The sequence below is a fragment of the Zootoca vivipara genome, chromosome 1 (assembly GCF_963506605.1).
Source record: "Zootoca vivipara chromosome 1, rZooViv1.1, whole genome shotgun sequence".
NCBI lineage: Eukaryota > Metazoa > Chordata > Lepidosauria > Squamata > Lacertidae > Zootoca > Zootoca vivipara.
The window spans coordinates 16,950,200-16,978,080 of record NC_083276.1 but is presented as its reverse complement, the minus strand read 5'-3'; the positions used below and the strand labels follow the sequence as shown (position 1 = coordinate 16,978,080).

General features: G+C 40.5%; 1 protein-coding gene across 1 annotated transcript in view; it reads right to left on the bottom strand.

The window, feature by feature from the left end:
- Window positions 1-1,517: 1,517 nt before the first annotated feature.
- The window catches only part of SETD3 (SET domain containing 3, actin N3(tau)-histidine methyltransferase), a 57,934-nt gene continuing 31,570 nt past the window's right edge, over window positions 1,518-27,881 (bottom strand). The window contains exons 7-13 of the mRNA XM_035106365.2: window positions 16,535-16,593; window positions 15,148-15,262; window positions 8,733-8,807; window positions 5,904-6,070; window positions 5,007-5,092; window positions 3,812-3,972; window positions 1,518-2,934 (exon numbers count right to left, since the gene is read on the bottom strand). Coding sequence (XP_034962256.1) covers window positions 2,488-2,934; window positions 3,812-3,972; window positions 5,007-5,092; window positions 5,904-6,070; window positions 8,733-8,807; window positions 15,148-15,262; window positions 16,535-16,593 — 1,110 coding nt within the window. The 3' untranslated portion in view covers window positions 1,518-2,487. The remainder of the gene's footprint in view (window positions 2,935-3,811; window positions 3,973-5,006; window positions 5,093-5,903; window positions 6,071-8,732; window positions 8,808-15,147; window positions 15,263-16,534; window positions 16,594-27,881) is intronic.

The following is a 27,881-nucleotide window of genomic DNA, read 5'->3' as shown; positions in this document are numbered from 1 at the left end:
TTATTTTTAAGTTTTTCTAATTAACCTAACCATCATAAACACGCAGTTGTTTAAACTTCCCCTCCTCCCCTTCCTTGGTTCCCTATACAAGCCTTTGCAAAGCTGCATCTCTTCCTTAACTCCTTTTATTACTCTTTATACTTCTTCCAAAGCCTCCTTTTAACTGCTAGATTTTAAATTTATTCTGCTAATGTATTTGTTTACATTTTTTTAAAAAAAATAATCCCCATTCTTTGTTGAAAGTTCTTTCTTCTTGATTTCTTAAACTTCCTGTAATTTTGCCATTTCTGCAGAGTCCATTAACTTTACTTGCCTTTACAGTGGTACCTTGGGTTAAGAACTTAATTCGTTCTGGAGGTCCGTTCTTAACCTGAAACTGTTTTTAACCTGAGGTACCACTTTAGCTGATGGGGCCTCCTGCTGCCGCCGCACCACTGCCACATTTCTGTTCTCATCCTGAAGCAAAGTTCTTAACCCAAGGTACTATTTCTGGGTTAGCGGAGTCTGTAACCTGAAGTGTCTGTAACCCGAGGTACCGCTGTATTCCTTGGTTGGGACAGTAACCTCTAGGCCAGGCACCTCCAAACTCAGCCCTCCAGACGTTTTGGGACTACAATTCCTATCACCCCTGGCCACTGGTCCTGTTAGGCACGGATGATGGGAGTTGTAGTCCCAAAGCATCTGGAGGACTGAGTTTGGGGGTGCCTGCTCTAGGCAAATAACATCCTGGCAGCCATGGTTGCATACATAAAACCATTTGGCCTGGTCTTTCGGTATTTTCTAACATGGCCTGAAGCAGAGAGGTATGACTCCATTTGGCAATGGGATTCCGTATACTGATTATTTCCCTATCTGCTCTTTTAAAACAAAACAAAACAAAACAAAACAAAACAAAACAAAACAAAACACCACCTTGCCAGTCCAATAGTACGGGAAACAATGGGCAACAGATCATGGAGTTAAACAGGAGCACCAATCTTCAGGCCAGAGGTTCTTCATGACTTGAGTCAAGAAGCTTGTAAGGCTTCCATTCTTCAACCGCTATTGCAACAAGTTGGTTGCTGGGAGCTGTCATTGTCAGTACAGTGGACGCTCTGGTTGTGAATGTGATCCGTGCGGGAGGCACGTTCGTAACCTGCAGCGCCGGGATCTGTGCACACGCAGGTTGTGATTTGGCGCTTCTGCGCATGCGCCTCTCTAGTTTGAAGTCAAGCAATGGCTGCAGAGCTGGAACTGCAAACAAAGACTCTTCCACTGAAAGCCAATACCTGACCTTTGAATCGCTTGTTGTCACATGATTTGAGAGGCCGGTGCCCCACCCACATGCCAAAGTGGTGCACACTGGTGGGATCCAGTTCCTCTCACCCCTGCTGTGTGTATTCACACATCCCCAGACCCTGCTGCTTACCACTCCTAGCCCAACTCCCTTGCGGCCTGTGTAACCCGAGCTGAAATCTAAGTCGATACATTCAACACTTATGCTCATGCAAAAGGAATGAAAAAGTAGCAGACACAAATTAATCAAGTTTTACTTTTAATAATTTTCTTAGTCAAAAGTGTAGCTTTGAAAATCTCTAGTTATTTGTGAAAATCTGAAAAGGCTGGGGAGCAGCCTCACTTTGAACAACACAGTTTGAATCTGGAGGCTGGGCTGAGCTGCTTCCAACCTCTTCCTTCACCAAATTAAACCAGTGCCATTTTGAAATTTTAAAAAAGTCAAGCCTTAAAAAACAAAACAAAAAAACTGAGGGTGTACTGTAGTTGCGCACTTTGATTTCAAGGATATGGTGGGGTGGGAAATTAAGTTTCTTGTACAGTAAACCAAACCACAAAATAAACGATAGTTCATAGAAACCACTGTAATTAGAATGTATTCTTAACGTTTGAAACCTAGTGAAAATAAGGTTGCCACCTTACATTTTAAAGGGTGTATCTACTTTTCAGTGCATCTACTCTTTTGTGCTGCTCTGATCTCTGCTTATGCCAAGTGATCAGTCAGTCAAACTTGCCACCTCCTTGGGCAAGAAAACAAGCTTTACATTTTAGAAGTCAGAGTAAACAGAACAGAAGGATAGCAGATAAAGTCGAACTCTTCCCTAGGAAGTAAACACGTTTTCCTAACCGAGGGCTGCACAATTCTCCAAAGGTACCACCTCTCTCATTTTTCCTGGACCCTAGTCCTCCAAAAGCAAGATGGCAATCTTAGTAGAAAAGGGATGCTAAATCTTTTAAATAACTTAAAAACCTTTTTTTATTATTATTATAAAGCAGCAAAAAACATTTTCCTCTGCAGAAAGAATTGTTAGGAAACACACCAATGTAAATCACTGTTCGAGGAGGAGGAGGAGGAGGAGGAGGAGGAGGAGGAAGAAGAAGAAGAAGAAGAAGAAGAAGAAGAAGAAGAAGAAGAAGAAGAAGAAGAAGAAGAAGAAGAAGAGAACACCTGCTAGTTTTCAATTTCACAATAAATTCAAAACTATTTTAGAATTATTCTTTAACCTCATCAGTACTGTCTGAAGAAGATTCTTTGGCATCTTCAGTCTCTCTGTTGCTTTCCTCTTGATTTAGATTTTCGTTTTCCAATTTGGTCCCGTTAAGCAAAGAATTGTCACCATTCACAAATCCGTTTGCTGCAACTTCTGCCCCAATGGCTTCCTCAATCTTTAAGTCCTCTTGATCCTCCGTCTCTTCGTCCAAGTTTCTCAAGACAATTGGGAGTCTTGAGTCTGCCACAGTATTCTCTAGTAAGGCAATATTACTCTCTTCATACTTGGGGAGAAGAACTCCTTCTGCCATTTGTTTGCTGTAGTACTCTCTGTTGGCGGCCGCACTCTTGACTGCTTTCTCCAAAATTTCTTTCTCACCTAAGCGCAGTTTAATAGCCATTGTTGCGTGACAGGACAGGTCATGCGTTTCCAAAAAAGATTTATCATCCTAAAAACAGAAATGGGGGAGGGGAGAAGAGAATAATCTAAGCAATGCTTTGGATTTTAACCATAAAGCTGTACTTCTGTAAGTGGTCTAATTTACCAGCTTTTTACATTGTTGTATTAATCATAACAATGTCATTGTTATGCCAGGTCAAATGTAAAAATGAATGCAGTTATACATAGTGAAAGGTAGCAGCTGATAGGTGTTCTAGGCATAAGGGGCAGAAAGTAGAGTCATTAAAGTGAGCAGATAATACCGAGTATGAAACGGTCTTGGAATCTTAAGTCAGTGGAGGTCTGAAAAAAAGGAAATGTTTGCAATTCGAAGAACCCTTTTGAGAAGACAAAAGAGTTTCCATGCCCAGAAAGACACTATGGGGCAGTGTTTCCCAAACTTGGGTCTCCTGCTGTTTTTGGACTACAACACCCATCATCTCTAGCTAGCAAGACCAGTGGTCAGGGATGATGGGAATTGTAGTCCAAAAGCAGAAGAACCAAGCTTGGGAAACAGTGCTATAGAGTAGCTGGAATGAGTGTATCTGAAAAGTGGGTATAAATCATAAGTATTAAGAGGTCCATCCCTGCCTCCTCAACCCCAAAGTACCGCACACATACTAAAATAGAAAATTGCTTTTTTCAGAAGCCCAGCATGTGGGCTGTAGATCATGGTCCATTTCTGAATACAAAGTTAAGAAAACCTACAGTGCAGCAGCCCAATGATGAGTTGACACCTCTAAACATCTCTGAAGCACAAAGAACACTCCTTTCTAGAGGAGAAAGGCACCAAAGGGAATGTTTTTAAAAGACGAACTCATTCCTATGAGTTTAGACCAAATATCCTGTGAGGTTTAGAAGTACGAGCATGCTCTTAGAAGCCTTACCAAAATAGTGGTTTTGTAGGTTTTTAACAGAAGAGATGCCCTGGCTTCAAGGAATGTCCATAGTTTCACCTCATTGTCCCAGCTCACTGGAAATTCAGAATTGCCAAGAGTGAAGATTCTGTCGATTGCATGCTCTCCTATCAAGTGTTCCTTCAGCTCATCTGTGAGGAGGAGAAAGCACAATCAGCAATTGCTCCATTTATTTTGGCCTCTGGGAAGGCTAACAAAACCGAACCATTCATAAGCATTAGTAAGTGGACCTGTTGCTTTCTGAGTTCTTCAGAGCTGAAGCTCCAGACTTTAATGGCACAGAATTGGTTCTCTAAATTCAAACAGAGAATTGATCCATTTATTCTGGCCATCACCAAGTTCAATGTGATTTTCTTCCTGTCAAGTCTGTGAAAATATCACAGCCTAAGAAGGTTTCACTATCACAGAGTGTGTATTGTTCATCATTTTAAATTTTTTGTGGTTTTAATTTGCTTTTATTTATTTCATCTTGCAAACTCGCCTTGAGGATTTTGGGCTTTTTTGTTTTTTGTTTTGCATAAAGTGATCAATAAATACCTAACTAATGATCTTTTATTTGCAATTCCCCACCTTCCTCAATATAGCATCTCCAAGAGGAAAGAGGTATAAAAATTCTGAAGAATATATTTTGGCTTCCAAACTAGGCTTGTAAATAGCCACTTCTGTAATCAATGGTGACAAGTAAAATTTCCCTAGGTTGGTTACAGCATGGTGTTGATAATGCCAAGGTTGCAGGTTCAATCCTTGCATGGGACTGCTGGATATTCCTGCATTGCAGGGGGTTGGACTAGATGATCCTCAGGATCCCTTCCAACTCGTCTTTCCGTATCTTCAATGTTCCATCAATGTCTACCAGAGGATGGTATATATCAGGCATCCCCAAACTGCGGCCCTCCAGATGTTTTGGCCTACAACTCCCATAATCCCTAGCTAACAGGACCAGTGGTCGGGGAAGATGGGAACTGTAGTCCAAAACATCTGGAGGGCCGAAGCTTGGGGATGCCTGGTATATATGGTCAAAAAGGCTAGGATATTTTTTCTTTGGTGGGCTAGTAATTTCTCTGGAATTCTTTGGAGGGCTGAACTTTCTTTCCTTAATCCCATTTTGACCTTCAAACAATCAAACAAAATTTGATACAATATTTCCTAAAGGTTTTTTTTTTACCTTCCGTCATGCAAAACACTCTAAGGAAAGCCAGAAGCTGGGCTGAGATTGGAGGCTCTGTAGAGTGCAAGGCAAATACACTAGAACTGAAAAAAAAGTGAATGAGATGTCAGTCTTTGGTAGCTTGATTATCCAGTATGAAAATCCTTAATTTATAATATATTCTTATTATTGTAAAGTGAAGCTGTATAAGGGTCAATCCAATTTCTGAGCATTAAACTGAAGCTGTTCAAACTTTTCTCAGATAAAAATTGAGCAATTCCTCCTCTATAATAGATTAGTCAAGTATTACTTTACTATTGCTTTATATAACTATCTAATAAAAATTGTGCATGCTTTCATTTACCACGTTAAGACCTATGGAATCTCATTTCCAAGCTACAAAATATGAACACTTGCTCCCATGACATACTGACCATCAAAAACTAATGAAAAATCCTTTAGAAGAGAATCTATTCAATCTAGCAACATGGCTGGCAATTCAACCAAAGAACAGTGACTAGATATTGTACAATAGTCTGAATTAAAAGGATTATGGTTCAAAAATAACAGAGTGTGTTTGGATTTATGGTTCAAAAATGAAGGATGCTGAAAAGCATTACAGGTCACAAATAGACCATGACAGTACTTTTATAACGAGGGGAAACAGAGAGCAAAAATAGCAAACTGGCATATTCTCTTGCCCTCCAACAGACAATTTATTCTAAAGATGTTGGTAAACGTGTCTCATAATCGGCAAACATGCTTAATAACAGCAATTTAAGATAACTATATAGGAGTGAGATATAATGTAGGCTCCGCCTACTTTAATGAACAGCAGTTTTGCTCTAATGTTCTACTTGACCTTAGAGCTTGAAATGTTTCAATACAAAAACAGCGTCTTTCAATTTGACTTACGTTGGGATGCCAGCGCGAGCTAAGACCTCCGCCTTCATAGCATACAGCCTGTCACTTTTACTCACTCCGAGCTTTATTTTCACTCTGTCATGTGAATTATTATCAAAGAAAAACCCACTGTGGATCACAAATTCAGCATTTGACCGAGTGCCATAAAAAATGTAAATCTAGGAGGATGAAAAGAGAAGCGAAGGGACAGAAAAATAGCTTAGGATCAACTCAGGGAATGACAAATTACACATTACCCCCCCTCCCAAAAATACTATAATGTTGCAGACCACAATGCATATGAGAATGCTATCTTTAAATAACAAATAACGGACAAGGCAAACTTTAACCCTAGGAACTGCGACACTCTGGACGCTGTTCTAAACATAGAGACCTCTAATCGCATGTGTCCTCCATTGACCATCTTCAGAACTATATGCATTAGAAACAGAGAGCAAGAGAATTCACACAGGCAGAAGTGCAGCTTTCCCCCAAAAATAGTGTACCATGAGCTGTCAAATGACTTGACCAAGCAAAGAAAGAGAACGCCTCACCTAAAAAGATGGCATTCACATTCTAAAGGGACCTCAAAAATATTACTGGATATTATTCCTGAAGTGTTCTCGAAGCTACGAACATGAGTTTGACCAAACTGCGGGAGGCAGTAGAAGACAGGAGTGCCTGGCGTGCTCTGGTCCATGGGGTCACAAAGAGTCGGACACGACTAAACGACTAAACAACAACAAATTCCTGAACTGGGTTCTGTCTGATACTACGCAGCGGGGGTGGGGGGGATAACTGAGATTTTCCTTCTGCTTACCTTCCCAAGACCACTGAATGGAAGCTAGCTAGCAGAGAGACTCGAGGTGTACTCTATGTGTTAAATAACATTTAATTCTATCAGGACTGGTGCCCTATGATTAATTTTGGATAGTGCTCCCCCTTTTCAACAGATATCCAAGAGAATGCTTATCCTCTCTCCAGTGTATCAACTCTGCTTCATCCTTCACCTCTGTCGCATTCTGTTCGCCATCAGTGGATTTATACTTGGTCTTTTTAATGGAAAAAGCAAAGAGCACCTGAGTGGCAGGTGTGCAAAGTTTTTGCAAAACACCAAAGCCAGTAAGTTTTCCTAATAACTAGAAATGGAAACCTATGCCCACTAGTGAGAAGTGGGATCCAGGGTCAGTGTGACCCATTTCGTCACCAGCTCTGCTAGCCAGCTGCGGCGCTGGCATCAGCATCAACCACTGGTGAGATATTGCCAAAATCTCACAAGGTTTCTCCTGATTTCAAGATCTTGGTGGGACCAATGCCGGCACTGCTTCGGAGGCTTCTGCTACCTGAGGCAGCTGCTTTGCCCTGGCCCATAAGTGGGCCGGCCCTGTGCTTGCTGGAATATTCTGGTCTGTTCCCCTCTTCGTGGGGATGGAGAGGAAAACAAGGTCTTGCTGCAAGCCCACATACATATCAGTGTAAGGGTGCAGAGTATAGTGTAGGCATAGGCAAACTCTGACCCTCCAGATGTTTGGGACTACAATTCCCATCATCCCTGACCACTGATCCTGTTAGCTAGGGATGATGGGAATTGTAGTCCCAAATATCTGGAGGGCTGGAGTTTGCCTATGCCTGGCATTGCGTATACCAAGAGGAAGGGAGCACAGTTGGGAAAGGAACAAAACAGAGATTCAGAGGAGGTAGGAACCAGGTCCCCCGAACAGCAGCATGCATCAGTAGAAGAAGAAAATCTGCATCCTGATCGCTTTAGTAATTCATGTGCCAGGCACCATGCTGCTTTTCAGGTACTGGTGGCTAATGTATGCCTGGATTTTTGGACTCTAGAGAAGGGGGCATAATATTCTTTCCACTTTCCCCACATATAAAAGTACCAAATTTAACTTAATTGTGTGCAAGTTTATGGGGACAAATGACCTAATTTCTTTTATTCTTTTATCTTATTTATTTATTAAATTTGTATACTGCCCGTCATCCGAAGATCCCAGGGCAGTTCGCAACGGACTATGAGAACACCCAATAATTTTACTTAATATTGTCGTTTGCTAAATTAGAAGCTGGGGCATGTTTCAGAATTGCAAGAAATTTATAAGAAATTGTAAACTTATATGAAGCATCCACTTCAAGCTGTTGTGGCAGGGTGGGGTATAAACAGCATTAACAAATAGCTTTTTATACTACATCACAGGGAAGTCAAAGAATTAATGGTCAACAGTAATAATGGACAACATGAATCGCAAGGATATTAGAAGTGAGCACTGAAGGCAGATATTGATGCCTGTTAAAAGGAGCTATACATCCCTTGGAGAATGGATCCTGACAGCTGAATTGGTTAGTGACATCATCTTTTATTTTCTGGTAAGAAGTCAGAAAACAGCTGAATGTGAACTAAGTAATGCCAAAGAGCAAAATGCTGAACAAACAATGGCTGCTCAGCTCATGATGCTTAGATCAAGTATTTTAAACGCCCTCACCTAAGATGTGTGAACCTTTCTACCAATGTGCTATCATTCAAAACAAAAAATGGCTGAGTTACTCATGGCACAAGGTAAGGCTGCTTTAGATCAAGGCTTTCTTCTTCCTTTGCAATGACAAATGCACTTTTTATGCTACAAAAAGAGAGAGCTATCTATCCTCATTCTTTATAGCACATTTGTAAGGAATGTCTCATGGAACACTCCTAGTGAAAATTAACAAGACTCCTGAAGCTAAATTAGAATTGCATGTATTTACTATCAATTGGATGCATCTGTACATGCATGAATTCTACAAATGGAATTCATTCATTCAAATGTTAAATCACACACACACACATCTCAAGATTACCTGTTCGTCAGCCTTAAAATCTTGAAGTGCTACACACTCACAACGGTCATCTTCCAAGTTGTAGCCTGTAGTGATCTATACAGAGGATTAAAAAGAAAGAAGAAAAATTTTCAGATTTTATAGTTCAACCTTGTTTTTATGAACCTGATCTTCCTTTAAAGCAGGCTTTCCCAAACTTGGCCCTCCAGCCAAATAAAAAAAGGACTTTGCCAAGTTCCTGAGCATTAAAACAGTTTCCCTTGTGTATCTCTGACAGCTCCAATTCTATTAGTATTTTGCCCTTTTAAAGTCCAAGTTGCCATCCATGCTGTAAGAGAGAGGTTACTAGAGACACCAACAAACTTCAACATTAGGAAGAACTTCCTGACAGTAAGAGCTGTTTGGCAGTGGAATTTGCTACCAAGGAGTGTGGTGGAGTCTCCTTCTTTGGAGGTCTTTAAGCAGAGGCTTGACAGGCATATGTCAGGAATGCTTTGATGGTGTTTCCTGCTTGGCAGGGGGTTGGACTGGATGGCCCTTGTGGTCTCTTCTAACTCTATGATTCTATGATTCTATGAAACTCAAATCCAGCTTGATTTCAGATTAAACCTCCAAATCACCACAATTCATAGCAATTCCACCCAACTACGTTTTCCTGATTTTTTTTTTAAAGCCAGTGCATACATAGAGCACTCTCTGTGTTATGGTGCTATTCAGGTGCGTAGCAAGGGAAGGGCGAAGGGGGCGGGCCGCCCCTAGCTCCACTCTGGCTGGGAGCAGCGCCCCCGGCCCCTGGCCTGCCCCTCGCCTCCTCCACCCGAGCAGGAAGAAGCAGAGCGTGCTATGGAGCAGGTTGATGCCAGGTGGCGGCGGCATCAGCAAACCGTGAGCAAGCCTCTCTGAGGCTTGCCAGCAGCGGTGCCGCGTAGCGCACTCTGCTTCAGAACGCACCGGCCGAGCAGAGCAGCAAGGCCAAGCCGGACTGCGCATGTGCGGACATGCACAGTCCGGCTGGGCTCGTCCTGGCACGTGCACCGTGCCATCAGGGCGCATGCGCGCTGCAGAGCAGCGCCCCGCCCCCAGGGGGTGCCGCCCCGGGCAGCCAAGCGGCATCGTTAGCCACTGATGCTATTATTGTCACTCAAAAGGGGGGGAAAACGATTTCTGCTGGGGTGTGTCTGCTTGCTTGTGTGAACAAAGGGTTCAGAAAGCGATCTCTTGGATCTCTGTATAAGGGGAAGGCTAACAGATAATGGCCGATGTCTTCTACCTGAGGTTGACCACAAGTACAAAGTCTCTCTGCATCCTGGACCTTGTTGTAAAAGAACCATCCAAGACTGCAGTGAGCATCGCTTTGAAACAAAGTTCAATGAAGGCATTTCTTAAGGAAACTGGTGAGAGTTTGGTCAGATAATCCCCCCCCCTTTTAAAGATGGGAATAACATTTGCGCACCTCCAGTTTGCAGGGGCCTCACCTGTTCTCCAAAAATTCTCAAAAATTATAGAAAAGCTATAAAATGGGCACCCTTTTAGACCACTTTGTGTTGGTCCTGAGTTAACCCTCTGGCACATAACAGTGGTGTTGAGTTTCAAGTCACTCCCATGGGGCCCTCCGCAGCACTGCACTAGGAGAACTAGTTTCTGTCACACACTTGAACTCTCAGTGCATTTTTCATCACTCTAAATCAAAAAGAGGAGTGGATAACTGTGAATCATTGGGGGATACTTTCTTCAGAGGACTCCAATTTATTTGCAAATAATCTCTTTATCTGAAACTTAGGCAATTATTCTTAGATGGTGATGGGATTTTGCCGTGGGAAGATGAAGAACTTGCCACTTAACCATATTTCTTTTATCAAACCACAAGGACTAAAGTGGGTCATTATTAACATGGAAATTGTCCCACAATATTATTTTCATAAAGCAGGAATTTTCTTGATAAATCAAGCTGTACAACACAGAAAACATACCAATATCAAGGAACAGGCCTCATAGATAGTTGTGTCCTGAAGATGTGATTTGAAACAAAAACTACAGAGGTTTTCGATTGGGGCTGTAATGTTTAGTTGAATAATCAGTTAAATCAATAGACTTAAAATCTTTTGATTCATTTAAAAGAGTGCCCTATTTAATCAGAAAGAGGAAGAAAAAGAGGGTTGCAGGTATCATCTTAGAGGAGGTATTAATCTTATATCACATACAAGTGAATGCTTTTTCTAGTATGCTGCCTGTTCTGACACATGCCATCATCTAAACACAAAGGGAAATGTTTCTTCTTCTTCTTCAAACTAACATCTTTAATCAGAAATACTTCAAATTGGATGACAGATCAGTTTCAAGTGTTTCAGGGCTCTTTTAATGTTTGGATATATAGAATTTGTGGGAGGGTGCCTGGTTTTATGGCATATGCAACTTGTTTTATGGGCTTTCTTTTTCTTTTTCTTAAAAAAAAAAAGCTGTTCCTCTCGTTCCCTAGTGGAATAGCTTCCTGCTTTTTTGTCCTTCTCAAAGGTTTCCCTTTTCCCCATATCATTTTTGTTTGTATACAAGTGTTCCAAACAAAAAAGCAGCTTGGAATTTGGGCATGTCGGATTTCTATAGCTGTATAAATTTGTTTTTCCTCTTGTCCCAGAAGCTGAAAAATGAGAAGAAACTATCCATGGGGGATCAAACCCATAAGGACTACTGCAGTAGTCCTAGCTAATTCCCAGCACCAACACCCAGGGGAGATAAAGGCTACAGCCTAGCAAGGGGGGAAGTGGGGCTAGGAAAAGCAAATAGCCACAGCAAAGGGCTCTGAACCAAATAAAATCCAAAGAGCTAATGGACAGTTTTGATTTTGAGTATCAACCTGCCTTCAACATTCATTGAACTCAAGGGAAACATCCCCTTCTATATCAAAGGGACATCAAAAGTAAACCTTAAGAAATGAAAAATAGGCCAATATATGCACAAAATGATGCATTAAGAAAGCGTTTCATCAAAATGTAAACTTTGGATTCCCTCCACCCCTTCTGAAAATGCTTAAAGCTAAATGCAAACTCAATGTTACAGTGCTGGTCAGGTTTAGTTATAGGTCCCCACCACAGTTTCATGGATTGGGGGTGGAAGAGCAACAGATAGGAGGACACCTCCCTTTATTACAGCTGGCTACATTCCAGCCATACAAATTATTGAGGTTTACACAAACGCACACTCTATCCAGGCAAAACTCATGCATAACATCCCAATTCAAGGACACATCCACTTAGGCAAGAGCACTTTGTGAGAAGTCCCTTACGTGGACTTGCAATCAGACAAGGAGACACCGAAGTAAGTCTTACCAGTTCCTCTTTATTGTAATGCGTTTGCAAAGGCGGGCTCCCCGACCTGGGTGGTACGAAGAGCCAAGACTAATGTACAGGCAGAAGCTTATATCCATCCCTACTGCTGCCGCCCCTCCTTTAGAGGCTTGGCTTACAGGGGGCAAACAGTAGGGTTAGTGAGAGGCGTGGAGGAGGAGCAGCCTGGAGGAATGCCAAGGGCTAGACAGAGAGGCTTGTGGGGCTGCATACGGACCTAGGCTTGAGATTGCTATATTATTTGCAGCTGTGCACGGGGTTCAGAAATGTCTTTGCCAACCAAATGGGAAGTATAATATCCAGTTCAGATGAAAACTGTTTACACCCAGGTGTGCTGCAACAAATGGGCAAGTGATTCCCAGATAACACCCTTAAGCCATTAACTTATAACATTTCCGTCAATGAAGCATTTCCCTGTGAGCTAAGGACAACTCTGGCCTCTGATTCCATACTGATGCTCCATGAAATCCTGATTCACTGCATGAAAGTTGGAAGAGAGACTTCTTTGAAGTCTGCTGCAAAGTTGGTGGCGGGATGTTTCTCCAGTCAGTCAGCTATAATGCATCTCTATTCTTGCTCTCCCCCATGGGCCTTTCTTCTTCTTCTTCTTCTTCCTCTTCTTCTTCTTCTTCTTCTTCTTGCTAAATAATAAAAGGCTCTTTTGGTTTTAGCTGGAACTGTGTCCATCCTGCTTTCTCTTGCTCCTGACACTACTAATTAGATCATCCTGCTCCAAGAACTCTGTCAAGAATACTGTCTTCATGTATTTCTCATTGTTATTTTCTAGCGGTATTGTGACTTGACAGTCAAACTGCTTGTTGGAGCTGCCAGAGGTTTAGAGCCTACTAGACGGGGAGGATCATCATGCAACAAGCCCAAAATTACTAGTATTAATACTATAGAAAAACAGAGATACAAGAGATCCATCAGCTGGTATCAAACATCATGGCTTGAGAAAGGAGGCAACATATCTTAGTTTTTACTGCAGATATGGATAGAAGACAACTTCTGTACAAAGCACTTTGCACATACTTTCTTCTCCCAGCAAAACTTGTACAGCCATACCTCGGGTTGCGATCACTGTGGGTTGCGCGTTTTCGGGTTATGGACGTGCCGAACCCGGAAGTACTGGAACGGGTTACTTCCAGGTTTCAGCACTCGCGCATAAGCACTAAAACACGCTTTGCACATATGCGCTGAATCGCGTCACACGCATGCGCAGACGCGGCACTGCAGGTTGCGAACGCTGTGGGTTTCGAATGTGCCTCCCACACGGATCACGTTCGCAACCCGAGGTTCCACTGTATTGTTGATTTTACTTCTCAACATTATATTGTATTTCTCCTGTTGCCTAGCTATTAGTTTTAAGGTGGTAAGATCCTCTGAAACAAACATTTGCATCCCCAAATCAACACCTTCCATGCCTAGAGGGTGCCCTCCATTCTGCTGCTTACTATTGGAATTCTTTTACCTCCTAGTGTCTGGCTCCTCCCGAGCAGAGGAACTACTTCCCACAGTCCAATACCGAGTTTGCTATTCCAATGGCTGTCTTGTTCTGGGGGGGAAGACTGGTCCTGCAGATCTGCGTGCAGAATCTGGCTACGGTCCGAGTTAACTTTTGCTCCTTTCCTAATAGTAGGGCCTTTAGTTTGGCCTTATCTGGGAGGTCGGCCAGGCTCTCCAGAATGGGGCGTTGGTATCTCTGTGTGCCTTATTTTATTGAACAGAGGGCATCTAAAAAATAGATGTTCGGGGCTGCCTACTTCCCCCAATGGGCAGGAGCAGTCTCTGCTCATATGGGATCTTTCCGAAGGAGCCTAACAGCACTGGCGAGGGCAATGCCGAGCTTCGGGCGAGCGTGAAGGCTCTTCTTGAGTTTCTGGATTCAAGGTAAAAGAGATACGCTGCTGGGGCAGCAATGTATTTCTCATTTTCAGCTATATTGAAATCCGGGGACCTCATGCTGTCCAGCTGTCTCTCCGTGTCCACAATTCTTTGTCTGACCTCGGATCTCGCTTGGTCTATGCCCATGGCCAATAGGGCTTGGGGTGAGAAGCCCAGTTTCTGGAGAGTGGCCTGGACCGCAAACTGCCAGCCGGACTGAAATTGGTCTCGAAGAATCAGAGGGGCCAGACCTCGAGGGTGTGATTGTAGGGCCAGCCATTCATAAATTGAGGTAAGTCTGATATGAGCCTCAACCCTCATTTGCCCTGTTTCTAATCTTACCCAGGCATTTGAGACGCACCTGGGAACCTGCAGTAGGGCTCTGAGAAATTTTTATTGGACTCTCTCAAGTAAGATGAAGGAAGGGGAAGGTGGGCTCAAGAAGGTTCCATAGGTGAGCTGGGACAATGTTTTGGCATTGTATAGTTTTAAGGCCGCAGGGACGTAAAAGCCTCCTTTTGATCTGTAGAATTTGAGGATTGAAATTGCGGATCTTTCTCCAGCGCTCCCTGAAGATGTTATATGGATTTTGTTGGATCCTGAGGATTGGACCACCACACCCAAATACTTGTAACTTGAGACTTGTTGTATCTTATGACCTTGGAGCTCCCAATTTCTGGTCCTTGGTTTCTTCCCGAAGGCTAAGATCTTTGTCTTCTGGTAGTTTATTTTGAGGTGTTCTATATTGCAGTAGGCTGCTAGTTTCCTTAAGGCTCTTCTTAGCCCTATGGGGGTTCTAGAGAGAATTATGGCATCATCGGCCTATAGAAGAACCGAAATGTGCCGGTTTGCAATCTTCGGGGGGTGAAAGTCAGGGCTGTTGAGTGTCTCCACCAGATTATTTAGATAGAAATTAAATAATAAGGGGGCCAAAAGGCACCCCTGCCTGACACCCCTGAAGGTTCTGATGGAATCTGTTAGATGCCCTAGACGACTGCATCTGACTCTTAGGGCCGTATCTTGTGTGTTAAACACCTGTTAAAAATATCTCCTTCATCCTGACATATTTAGAGTTATCTTGTCAACCTAAGACATATCCATTATCCCAGGGATAGCCACTGTGGATTAGTCAATGTGCTGTTGGACACCTCTCTCTCTCTCTCACTCACACACACACACACACACACACACACCAACAACACTGTTCTTACCAGCCCATTGGTGTGATTACACATGTCCCATAAAGGAATCAGTGCTAAGGTAACCCGGGAACCATCCTCAGCAGGAATCTGGTTTTGTCGTGTCATGACAGAGGAAACTGCCCATCTACAAGACAAATGCTCAGTTTAGTGAAAGCCATAGACAAAGAGTTCCAATTCAGATTATAATCCTTCCCAATTTTCTCACAATAGCAGGAAAAAACCCTACTCTTAGTACCAACCAGAGTCGGGTGAAAAAGACATATTGTTAGAATTGAACAGGGTGCCTCTGAGTACATTAAGAGCCAAGGAATAACTGTTCAGTACAAGAACTGAAACAAGTTCACAGTTCTTTCAGATGAACTTCATTCTTTCTCCATTTCAGCAACCCAGTTTTTGTGGGTGTGGGTGGGTGTCATTTTGCTGCTGTTGCTACTGCAAAACAATTGGGAATCAGAATCCAATGCCAATCTACTGTCTTCTGTCCACCTAGGCTGACCTTTAAAGCCATAAACAGTCTAAGCCCTTGAAGGAGCATCTCCACCTGCATTGTCCAGCTCGGACACCGAGGTCCACCTCTGAAGGCCTTCTGGCAGTAACTTCACTATTGAGAAGTGAAGTTACAGGGAACCAGGCAGAGGGCCTTCTCGGTAGTGGTGCCACCCTGTGAAGCGCCCTCCCATCAGATGTCTAAGAGATAAATGGCTACATGACTTCTAGAAAACATCTGAAGGGAGCCCTGTATAAGGAAGCTTTTAATGACTGATGGTTCATTGTATTTTAAATATTTTGTTGGAAGCCACCAAGAGTGTTGGGGCAATCTAGTCAGATGGGAGGGGGCCAATAATAAAATTGTTGTTAGTAGTAGTAATAAATAATAATAATAATAATAATAATAATAATAATAATAATAATAATAATAAATCACTAGTAATAATAATAATAAATAACTTGCAGCACCTGTTTTTTGAAAACCTAAAGGAATGTGGGACAGACTAAACAAACAAACAAGTTGTATCCAATTTTGGTTAATGTATTGGTTTGATGTGACAGCTCAATAATAAGTCAGAAAATTAAGATAATTTTTCTAGGAGTCAATTCAGACATTGGGAGTGGGGCTTACTTTTAACAGATACCAGAATATTAAACAGTAACTGTGGGCCACGGCCAATTTAAAAAGTAATATAAAGCATTTAGAAACAACCATTAACTAATGCTAACTGGTTAGCTATAAAACTTTTGACGTTAAAATCTAGATGGCTAAATTAATTATATTCTCTGATCTGTAATATAACTACTATGGCTGGACCAGGGATTCATGATTAATAACTTGATTATTTTCTAGGGAAGCATTTGAAGGCATTTAACAACCCACTTTTATATAAAAAGGGAAACCAACCTGTAATCATCGTAAGTGAAAGAATCCTTTAATGGCAGTTTGCTGGCATTAGGATGGGTCTGAGAAATAAGAGGATTCAGAGATGAGTTGAAAAGGAAAAACAAAAACAAAACAAAAAACAACAACCAGAAATCAGTCAGCAGAATTTCATTATTTAGCTGCCTAACAGATCCTAACAAGAGCCAAATGAAGCAGGAGGCGTCCAGCCGCGCTACAGAGGGATCATCATGCTATTATGCTCTCATACATCACTGTCAACTTAATTTGTTGTGCCCAGCAGCCGCTATAAATCTGTTTCTTCATATTTCAAAGACTGGAACCCACAACATCTCTCTCACACACACATTTAAGGTGGACTCCCATCTCCACGCCACACATATAAACTTGACTGAGAAAAAGCTTGTCCCAATTCTTTTCTTCTCTTAACCTGAAATGTTAATTCTATGTTCTCCTTAGTCACACTTTTGGGGTGAATGGTTCTTTTATTACTTTTTAAAATAATAATAATCAGACGTTACACATTCCTTGAAAGTCATAATACATTTAAATGTTGAAGCGGTTATGGTCACATGCATATGTTATATAATTATATTTTGGACGTACCACATGTTAAAGGCTGCATGCCTCTGCACCTTACAAGGCAGTAAGCCCTATTGGGACGAATGGAATTAAGCTCTGAGGCCATGCTTAGAACTGGGAATGTAGGAAGCTGACTATTGGTCCCTCTGTCTGTTGCTGACTGGCAGGGACTCTCTAGGATTTAGGACGGAGTCTCTCTGGTCTTCTCTGATCTGTTGGAGGGGAAACCAAGGCGGGTAAAAAGGAATGCCTCTTCACATCTGTGTGAAGGAAATGTGAATTTGCCATTCCTATTCCTTCTGCAGAATGGTGGGATTTCACTCTGGGGTTGGGTTGAAATGCTCCACATCTGTTGGGAAAGGAATTCTGAGCAGGGAGGGGTTGTTTGTTTGTGTGCATTAACCATTCCCCCGGCCCCAGATTCCTGCATTGCAAGGGGTTGAACTACATGATCCTAAGGGTCCCTTCCAACTCTACCAATCTAAATCTAAAATCTCTCCCGTTGGGAAGGGGCTCATAACATGCCTGCCGCCTGCCACCCAACCAGCCCCAGAAAGAGGAATCTCAACAACTTTGGAGGTGTCTCAGGAATTTTACTTTCTGAAATATGGCAAGCCTACCTTAATTATTATGAGGAAATAAGAATGATTTAAGAGAGGAATTAATTACACAGAACTAGCCTCTCGTTTCTGGCCAACTGACTTCAAGTACTTCCAAGGCCACTTTGCCTTATGCACTTTAAAACACAGTGGCTAAAAAGAATCATAGCCTTTTGAACATGCTTTAAAAAAACCCTTTCCCCTCTTAAGAGATTGAGAGCCATTAACAGTATCATTTTAATATTCCATTTCAATTACAGTTGAATAGGCAGGTTTCAGTAAGTGATCAAATGAATGGTTATTTCTAATGATACAAATGAGTTTTGCTTGGATGTATCTTTGCAACACTGTTAATGCAAGGAGCTCTATGTAGTGTGCTCCTTTTTCCTTTTTTTTTACTCTTGATGCATTAGCATCACAAGTGCATGGTAATTTATCATCTCTCACAGTAATGTACTTGCTGGCACTGTATGCAGGACAGTAGGGGATGAGGTAAAAGTGGCTCAAACCGTAAATCAATTAGAAAACAAAAGCTTGTGCTCAGTGCACAATTTTAGGCAAATTATATATTACAAAAGACTGCCAATTGGGTGTTATGTCCCAGGTGTCTGCTCTCTCCAACCCCTTAAATTAGCCCTATGGATGGACTAGCTCTGAAAACCACGGCTCTCTCAACTAATAAAAAATAAGTGATTTGGTTTACATGCAAAATTTCATTTCAGACTATTTTAGTTGGATGTTCTCATAATAATTTGTGTTAAGCTCAGTGTCACAATTCAGGATAGTCATTATCACTAGTTGCATTATAAATAAAAAAGCATATTGAAATCAAAGCCAAGCACATAATTTTTCAGTTATCCCATTTTTGCTGTTTGTCAACGTGGGCATTGATACAGTGAAAATATATAATTCAAGGTTACACAAATGGTCCGATTTTGGTAAAAGTACAAAATGTTCACAGATAACTGGTTAGTAATTGCTTAGATATTTTGCATTGGCATAGAGGGGGAAAACACATTAGAAAGCCAACATCTTGTCTTGTTACAGGCAAACCCTTTTTGAAAATACCAGTGGCCATCATAAAACAACCTTAGACAAAAAGTGCTGTTATTGTACATTATTTTTGTGTAACAATTCAACTAAGAAAAGGGCTCTTCTAGCTAAGCGGTCATACTTTTTGGTTAAGATCGCTCTGAAGCAAAAATGTGATTGCTAGAATGGCTATGACTCCACCTACTGGCACCAAACTGGAACACATTTAATACAGAATAAAGCCTTAGAACTCTTGTCTTAAAAACATGCAGAAGGGCAGTTTTCTTCAAGATGGAATTTAACATCGATTAAGATATAGACGATCAGATTACTTCACCACAGACTGCAAGAGGGTAACTTTTTCAGAGAATGAAAGCTCACACAGACCTTATTGTTTTGAAATCCATGTCAATCCAGTAAAAAACAACAACAAAAACAATGTTGGCTTATAGAAAATTAAGAATTGACCTTGTTTTTGTTTTCATTATTATGATTTTTTAAAACAACAACAGCTCTTTAAACAAGCCAAATATACAGCTGATTTCGATATCACATTAAACCAGAATTCACCTAATAAACCCGGTCAGTGGAAGCTCTGTTTGCACAATGGGACTTTCAATCACAAAACCAATTGGCTGAGGGGGTCAGGGGAACCCCAGGAACAATGCATGAGGCGAGGGGGGATTGTTCTGTCCAGCAAGCTGGTAGTACTGCAAAGCTGACTTCCACCCTAATGTTTAAGTGTGGCTTAATGATTCCCTGCTTTGCTCTACTTATGCCCATGCCAAACCACAAGCTTGCTGTGTCCTTTGAACTTAGGCTCTACAAACAAACCACAGCTGTAGCCCAAGTTTCTTATCAAGTGAAACAAACCGCAAGCCCAAGTTCAGCATTGCTAGATTGCAGGGGGTTATATTAGATGACCCTTCCATACAATTCTGATTCCAATGCAACAAAGCAAGGCTTGTGGGTTTTGCAACCAGGATCAAGGGAAGAGTGAAATGGGGAATTCTGAGTAGTGTTAAACATGAACTATGGTTTAATATGACATTCAAATATATAGTCGTACCTCGGAAGTCAAATGGAATACGTTCCGGAAGTCCGTTTGACTTCCAAAACGTTCGGAAACCAAGGAAGTTCCTGCAGCCAATTGGAAGCTGCAGAAGCCACGTTGGACGTTTGGGTTCCAAAGAACGTTTGCAAACGGGAACACTCACTTCTGGGTTTGTGGCATTTGGGAGCCAAAATATTCGACTCACAAGGCGTTTGATTCCTGAGGTACGACTGTACCCATAAAGTCACTTAAAAGCCTTGTACTGAATAGACCAATTTAGCCCCACGAAAAAAGGAGCAGATCACTGCCTCTGGAAAGAAGAAGAGTTTGGATTTGATATCCTGCTTTATCACTACCCGAAGGAGTCTTAAAGCGGCTAACATTCTCCTTTCCCTTCCTCCCCCACAATAAACACTCTGTGAGGTGAGTGAGGCTGAGAGACTTCAGAGAAGTGTGACTAGCCCAAGGTCACCCAGCAGCTGCATGTGGAGGAGCGGAGACGCGAACCCGGTTCCCCAGATTACGAGTCTACCGCTCCCAATGCTTCACATGCTAGCGGGATCATGAACAGAGGAAGCCTAGAGTATCATAGAATCATAGAGTTGGAAGAGACCACAAGGGCCATCCAGTCCAACCCCCTGCCAAGCAGGAAGCAGAGTAGAGCCTCAATACATAGAAACTTCCCTATTACTATCTCAGGCTATGCAAATGGGCATTCCCTAAGGCATTCTGGTCCCGGACATAATCTTAACAGTACATACTCATTAAAAACATGCAATCTAAACATGAATATATGAATCTGAATGTTTATTGAAATAATGAAGGGAAATGTAAAGTTTGAGATATAATGTACAGATACCTTATGAAATATTTGGTCTGAAATTGGTTACAATGGATAACCAATGCGTATAAAAACTTGCTTTTATAATGACAGCAAAGGAAGAATGGAAGCCATTATAGGTATAGCAAATAGGAGATAGAAAAGTTGTTAGTTATATTACTGTGCTATATCCTTACTATACCAATCTGTATTGGGGAAGGGGGTGTGAACAGAAACTGCAATAAAAATTTTATATATATATATATATATATATATATATATATATATATATATATATATATATATGCAATCTACACATTCACTCTGGGTCAAGGGTAATAAACATGGTGCCCTGCAGAAGATGTGGACTACAACTCCCATCATCCCTCAATGCTGGTCATGACTGGGGCTGAAGTGAGTTGCAGTACAAAATCTGGAGAGCATCGTTTCAGTTGCTCTGCCGTATGGGACTATGTGGCCCATGCGTAAATGCTATGTTTGTCACCCCTTGGTTACTAACCTGATTCCAGCTCTTTCTCAGTATTTTCTCATTTCCTGCCCCAAACCATACAAATGCATGGTGTTAATGATGGAACAGATTTTCATTGAACACTGCTCATGGAAGAAAGTTGCAACAGAATGCAAACTTGATTATGCATTTTGATGTGTATGCTTTGCCCATAAAGGTATTATTTCATGGAAGAAAACATAGGACTTCTCAATCTGTGGATGTACATTTATAGTTCCAGTTTTGTCCTGGTTGTGTTGCCGGTACTAAAATAGCACTGAAAGTGGACACATTCCGTATCTAACACAATTGGTGTTCAATAATGTGTTAAATGGCAAAAACTAAAAATGATCAGGGAAAATAAAAGTCAACAGCTTTATACAATGTTTTTGAAAGCCATCTGTACCTTTTAAGATTCTTTTTTCAAAGGATATTTCCTTATTTGTACAGTTCCAGAAATCAAGCTCTACTCTTAATGGAGCACAGGAAACAATAATGAATTATAATACAAAATTATTACTGTTTCATGGCAAAATATATGTGTTTATAGAATTGTGTTATAAAGAAATTAATTGCTGAATTTCTAAGAATGCTTTCCAGAGTTTTAAAGTATGTTGGCGTATCTCTGCTGAAGTGACCAAGAGAAGAATACTCTGATTAAAAAATCGATTTAGCATGCAGCTTCTCTTTACAGTCCCTCGGTAAAAATGAAATCTCCCTAACAAACACTTAATAAAACCTGTCAATATATCTAGAAAGAAAAATGACACAAATGCATTAAGTATTAAATACCCTTGGAAAAAGTCACATATTCCATGAATTTTTGATGTACTATCTTGACATTAATGTAAAACCTTGATATTTATAATTGACAGATATTTAATAAAGTATAGAATATGGCTGCTGCAGAGCATGCAAATTTTTCAGGTTGATCAAAAAGAGATAGACATTCAAATGAAGCAACCAGTTGATAAATGGCAAAAATCAGATCTTTTAAGTTCATGCTTCCTTAGCTTTAGAAACAGTATTACATTCACTTTATTCTAGTCAACTCTGAATATGTAGCAGACTTCTAAAAAAAATGCAAATGGGAACATTAGGACAAATGCTTAATTGAAAAGCACACACTGCCGTTTTATTGGACTAGTAATAACACTATTTACATGGATATTTGTAAACAAGGAAAGGTTTGGAGATGGGGGATTTAATTCTAATAGATGGTGAATCCAGAGATCATGGCCTGTAGTACAACTCTATGTGTGTCTACTTCAGTCGCTAGGATCATGCGCAGCTCCATTTGCTTAATAATTTTTCCAGATTATAACTAACACTTTAACACATAGCTAGGCAATTCCATAATTCACATGCCACCTTGGAAAATATATTACCACCCCGGGAGGGGGTGTTATTGGGATGGGGGAGACGGGGGAGGGGCTTAATTGGGAAAAAGGACCACATCCACCTGTCTCTTTCGCTCCCTGGGACCTCCTGGTGGCAAGGGGAGGCCCAGGATTGGGGGGATGGGAGGAGTGGGAAAGGAAAGGAGAAATAATAATGATGATGATAAAAAAGAGGATAGCATAGAAAGATATTTGACATTGTAATATTTGAGGTTTTAATATAGAATCGGAAGAACTCATAGGCTGTAATGTAAGGTTATGTTAAGAGTTTAAAGACAATATGAAGATAAGATTCTAAAGGGTGAATAAGTAGAAATTATGATAAGGAGATTTGAAAAATGATTCATAGTGAGGAGTTAGAAGTCACTAAAGATGAATTACAATGAACTGCAGACAGGGGGGATTCGAGGAAGTCACCCTAAAATGGTAAAGAAAGAATAAGAATTTGTAAAGATAGGGTTTTTTTGTATGCGTATTTTTGTTGTGTTTGTATTGTTTTTGTGTGTAGAGGTATTTGTTTTTTTGTTATATTATATGTTAGAAAATCAATAAAAAAAATGGGGGGGAAGGAAAATATATTACCACCTCTTCTCCTGTCAATGGGAGCCTTGCTCTTAATTATTCCAATTTTACAAATATATTAGTGCAGAGAAAAACAAAAAGAGAAGGAAGGAGAGAAGAGCCACACTGAAATGTGCCTGTATTTGCCACTTGCATTGCTGTTTAATGTATTGCATGAGCAATCAGAAAACTACCTTCAACTCTTTTCCTGCAGCGAGTAGTGGCACTGCAGAATCTGGATTGAGTTCATTCCTGTATTAATAGCTCACACATGCATCTGAGTTCACTGACCAGTTAATGTTAACTGTATGCTGTAGAATAGGATGGCTGCCAGAAGAGGCCTTCAGAAGTCTTCACATGAGATTAATTTGCTGGTGAAAAGAATCCATACATCAATTCTCATCTTTCCAATAGCCACAAGGAATCCCTGAACCCCAAGATGGGGTTATTTTATTTGTATCATCTCAACCTTTGTGGCAAAAAAAGCAAGGGGACTTTAAGGTACTTAGAGGCTTAAGATTTTCACTTTGTTAAGTTGCATGTCTTTGAACACAGAGCTCAAGGCTTTTTCTCCTTCTTCTTTTGACCAAGCACAATGCTTTGCTGCCTCATTCTCAGTGGTCTCCCCTTTATCCTAATGAGATCTCTTTTCCTCAGCCCCGTCCTATTAATAGGCGGGGGGGGGGAGATCTCATTAATAATCAGACTGGATGCTACATGATGATTTCAGGCCAACGTGTAAGGTGTGCAGAAAAAAAACAAGCATGTGCATAAGGCTTGCTGCAGTAAAATCTATCAGCAATTTCTGGCCACTATTGCTCTGTCAACCACGAAAAACCTTTGAGCAAACAGCTCTAAGAGAACCTCTTCTCCCTGCAGTTGCAAGTCCTGTTAAGCAAATAAAAATAATATAAAAAGCAGATCTGCAACATTTGATTAATAAGGTACACTGGTTGATGAAGTACACTTTTTAACCCAGGAAAATCTTCTCAAAAGTTGGGGGTTGTCTTATACGCCGGGTCATGTTTCTTATACGGCGAGTATATCCCAAACTCTATATTTTAACTGGAAAAGTTGGGTGTCATCTTATACGCCCAGTTGTCTTATACCATAGCTGCCAAGTTATCCCTTTTTTTCAGGGATTTTCCATTATGCTGAATGGGCTTCCTCGCGAGAAAAGGGAAAACTTGGCAGCTATGGTCTTATACGCCAGAATATATGGTAACTGTTTTAATACCAGCACAATACAACAAGTGGCAAGAAGAGGCATCTTAGAAGAGGCAGCATCACTCCTTTTATTAGAGGCATTCCCACTCTTCTTTCATGTGGAAGCAGAATACCTCTTCTAAACTGATACAACACATATGTGTACATCCACTTTAAACTATTTTATTCCTATGCAGCTTTAACCAATCAACTAAAACTCAGCTGATTAAATCAACTGTTTCCCTGATTAGGTAATAGCCGTATCAAAGAGAAACTCACCTGGTTTGAGTGCTTTCAAATTAAGTATTGTGTACAAGAATAACTGAAATTATGTTTGCAAATAATGAGATATGACTGAATCCGAACACCTTATCATGAAAACTAAAGAAGTTAATAAATAATATCAGCTGCTTAACAAATACGTTAACAGAATATGAACAAATAAGAGATGACATGAAAAATTGGGCCCCCATAATCGGCAAAAATATACTACTGGATATCTGGGAAAACATTTCGCAAATGGCAAATAGATTCTCCATAAGTACAGTAAAAAGGGCAGACTGTTTTAAGATCATGACTAGGTGGGTATATTACTCCGATTCAGATACAAAAGATCAATATGTCAGCAATAATACTTTTTTTCTAAAATATGTAGATTGGTTTACACACCATCTATTAGAGAATGGATGTAGAATAAAATCCAGGAGGAAACCAAGGATTCTCAATTACAGTCAGAATCAGTAGCAAAATAATCAAGAGTAACAATATAATTTTTGCAAATATACAAAATAGTTCCAACATATAATCAAAACAATATTGATCAGAAGACACCTTTCTATGCATTACTAGACCTAAATACTATTATCACTTTATGACCAACTACTAAACTGGGAAGCTAAATTTAGTGCCTTACTTCCAAAACCCAGTTTGCAAATTTAAATTTAGAAGCAAAGTACTAACCACAGTTTCCTTATTCAAATATCGCAGCAAACTACTGTTAGCAAAACTCAGGAAGTGGGGGGGGGGAGAATTTGCGTAAAATGAGGAAGAAGGGGCAAATGAACAAGCAAAGATTTTTCTGATCACCAACCCATGGCTTGGCATTAAACTGGAACAGAGCTTAAGTGATATGCCACAAGGTAAACTAAATCATTCCTGATACTTAGAAGCACGCCATATTGTAACTTTATGCACAATATAAATAGCAAAAAAATGTTAGCTGGACCTTCAAAGAAACACTGATAATGAAAAATTTATTCAAACTTTTAGTCTCCCTAGTATTAGTAATCCGGGGACATACAGAGGAGTTTCTTGCTGTGCCTTCTGACTGCAACCATCTTTATGACTTTTTAAGTCTAAGAGAAGTATCATTGCATTTTAATGCCTACACCCCAACTGAAAACAATAGAGAGGGCATAGTCATGGGAAGGTGTGAGGTTGATCACCTTAAGGATATTCCAAGCCTCTTTCCTAATTCTTATTTTTTAAAAAAATTCAAGGCTGCCACCTTTTCAGTGAAAGAGATTGTAAGGGAAAATACATTGTCCAATTTCTGGCCAGTGAGGGCAAAGTAGAAGGATAACTGACAAGAAATTAGTACTAGAGGTTTTTTTCTACAATCAAGCAGTGTGTGTGTGTGTTTTAAATAAATAAAGTTGAACTATTGTCATAATTATTATTAAAAATTAAATACCAACAAAACCTGAGCTAAAACTATGTCACTAGTCAATAAGAGCCTATAATTAAATGTGCATCAACGAACTTTCCAGTGTTCTACTAGCACATACTCTGCAAGTAACTCAATGTCTTTTGAGTAGATTTCTTCATAGTTCTTCTCTTCCAACAGTAATTGTTGTCAGCTTGCATTATGTAGAAAGGCACACTCAAAAGATGTACCCTTAGGTAACCCACACAGCTTTCTAGGGCAAACAAGATTAATCATATGGAAGGACCAGCATCCTTTAAACCAAAGGTATTGGGAGGTGGGGTGGGGAGAGAGAGAGAGATGGGTATACACATTGTAATATCTCAAATTTATTTACTATACCCATGTCACCTTCCAGCTGGCCTATAAAACAATGAAAAAGATCGTGCCTTAGGATAAACACTAACCTAGGATAAACTCACTGAATACACTGGGACATTCTGAATAAATATGCTTAAGATTGCAGTGCTATGAATTTTAAAGTCACACTAATTACAATTAATTAGAATCAAGCACAATTTAAATATTTTCCATTTAACAATGTGGTGAATCAAAGTTACTAATGGTCTGATTCTATGCATATTTACTTGAAGCAAACATCAATGGAACTTGTACTCATGTATAGCATATGATGGGTATATAGTACAGTGGAACCTCGGTTTATGAACACCTCGGTTTACGAATTTTCGGTTTACGAACGCCACAGACCCATCTGGAATGGATTAATTCACTTTCCATGGGAAAGTTCGCTTCAGTTTATGAACGCTTCAGTTTATGAACAGACTTCCAGAACCAATTACACCCTTGCTTCGGGTTAAGTACGCTTCAGGCTGAGTGCGGACCCGTCTGGAACGGATTAATGCATTTTCCATTACTTTCAATAGGAAAGTTCACTTCAGTTTATGAACGCTTTAGGTTAAGTATGCACTTCCAGAACCAATTGCACTCATACTTCGGGTTAAGTACGCTTCAGGTTGAGTACTCCGCGGACCCGTCTGGAACGGATTAATCCACTTTCCATTACTTTCAATGGGAAAGTTCACTTCAGTTTATGAACGCTTCAGTTTACGTACTCCACGGACCGTCTGGAACAGATTAATCCACTTTCCATTACTTTCAATGGGAAAGTTCACTTCAGTTTATGAACGCTTCAGTTTATGAACAAACTTCCGGAACAAATTGTGTTCATAAACCGAGGTACCACTGTACCATGACCAGGACTAGGGGCACCATGTCACTGAATACCAATTGCTGGGGGACTTCCCAAAGGAAGCTGTTGGTTGACTATTTTGTCAAACAGGATGCTGGGCTCTTATATTCTTGTAAGTTTTTGTAAGTTTTAAAACTGTTCTCAATGTTGTATTTTAAATTGTTTTAAGCCCCAGGACCTTAGGGTGAAGAATGGGTAATTAATAATAACAAAAAACTTGGAACTACCTCCTTCACTGGAGGTTTTTAAGCAGAGGTTGTATGGCCATCTGTATGTTGTATGCCCATTTGTGACCCTAGGAGTTTCTGCAAATCTGATTCTATGAAGGCTTATGAATTGGCATTTCATATAGTATTTGATATAATCATATAATCAATAATTCAATACGGATAACATTTACAATGTAACATTCATTTTAATGGCCAGACTGTTCAAGAATTTTTAGGTAAATTCTAAGAATTTATAGAATTTATTTAGCAGCTATTTGTTTGTTTGTTTGCATTTATAAACCACTTAATATTTTAAAAATCTCTAGGTAGTATTTTCACTGAAAGGTTAGTGAAAACACAAAAACTCTTGGTGTTCTAAACCAGGCATCCTCAAACTGCAGCCCACCAGATGTTTTGGCCTACAACTCCCATGATCCCTAGCTAACAGGACCAGTGGTCAGGGA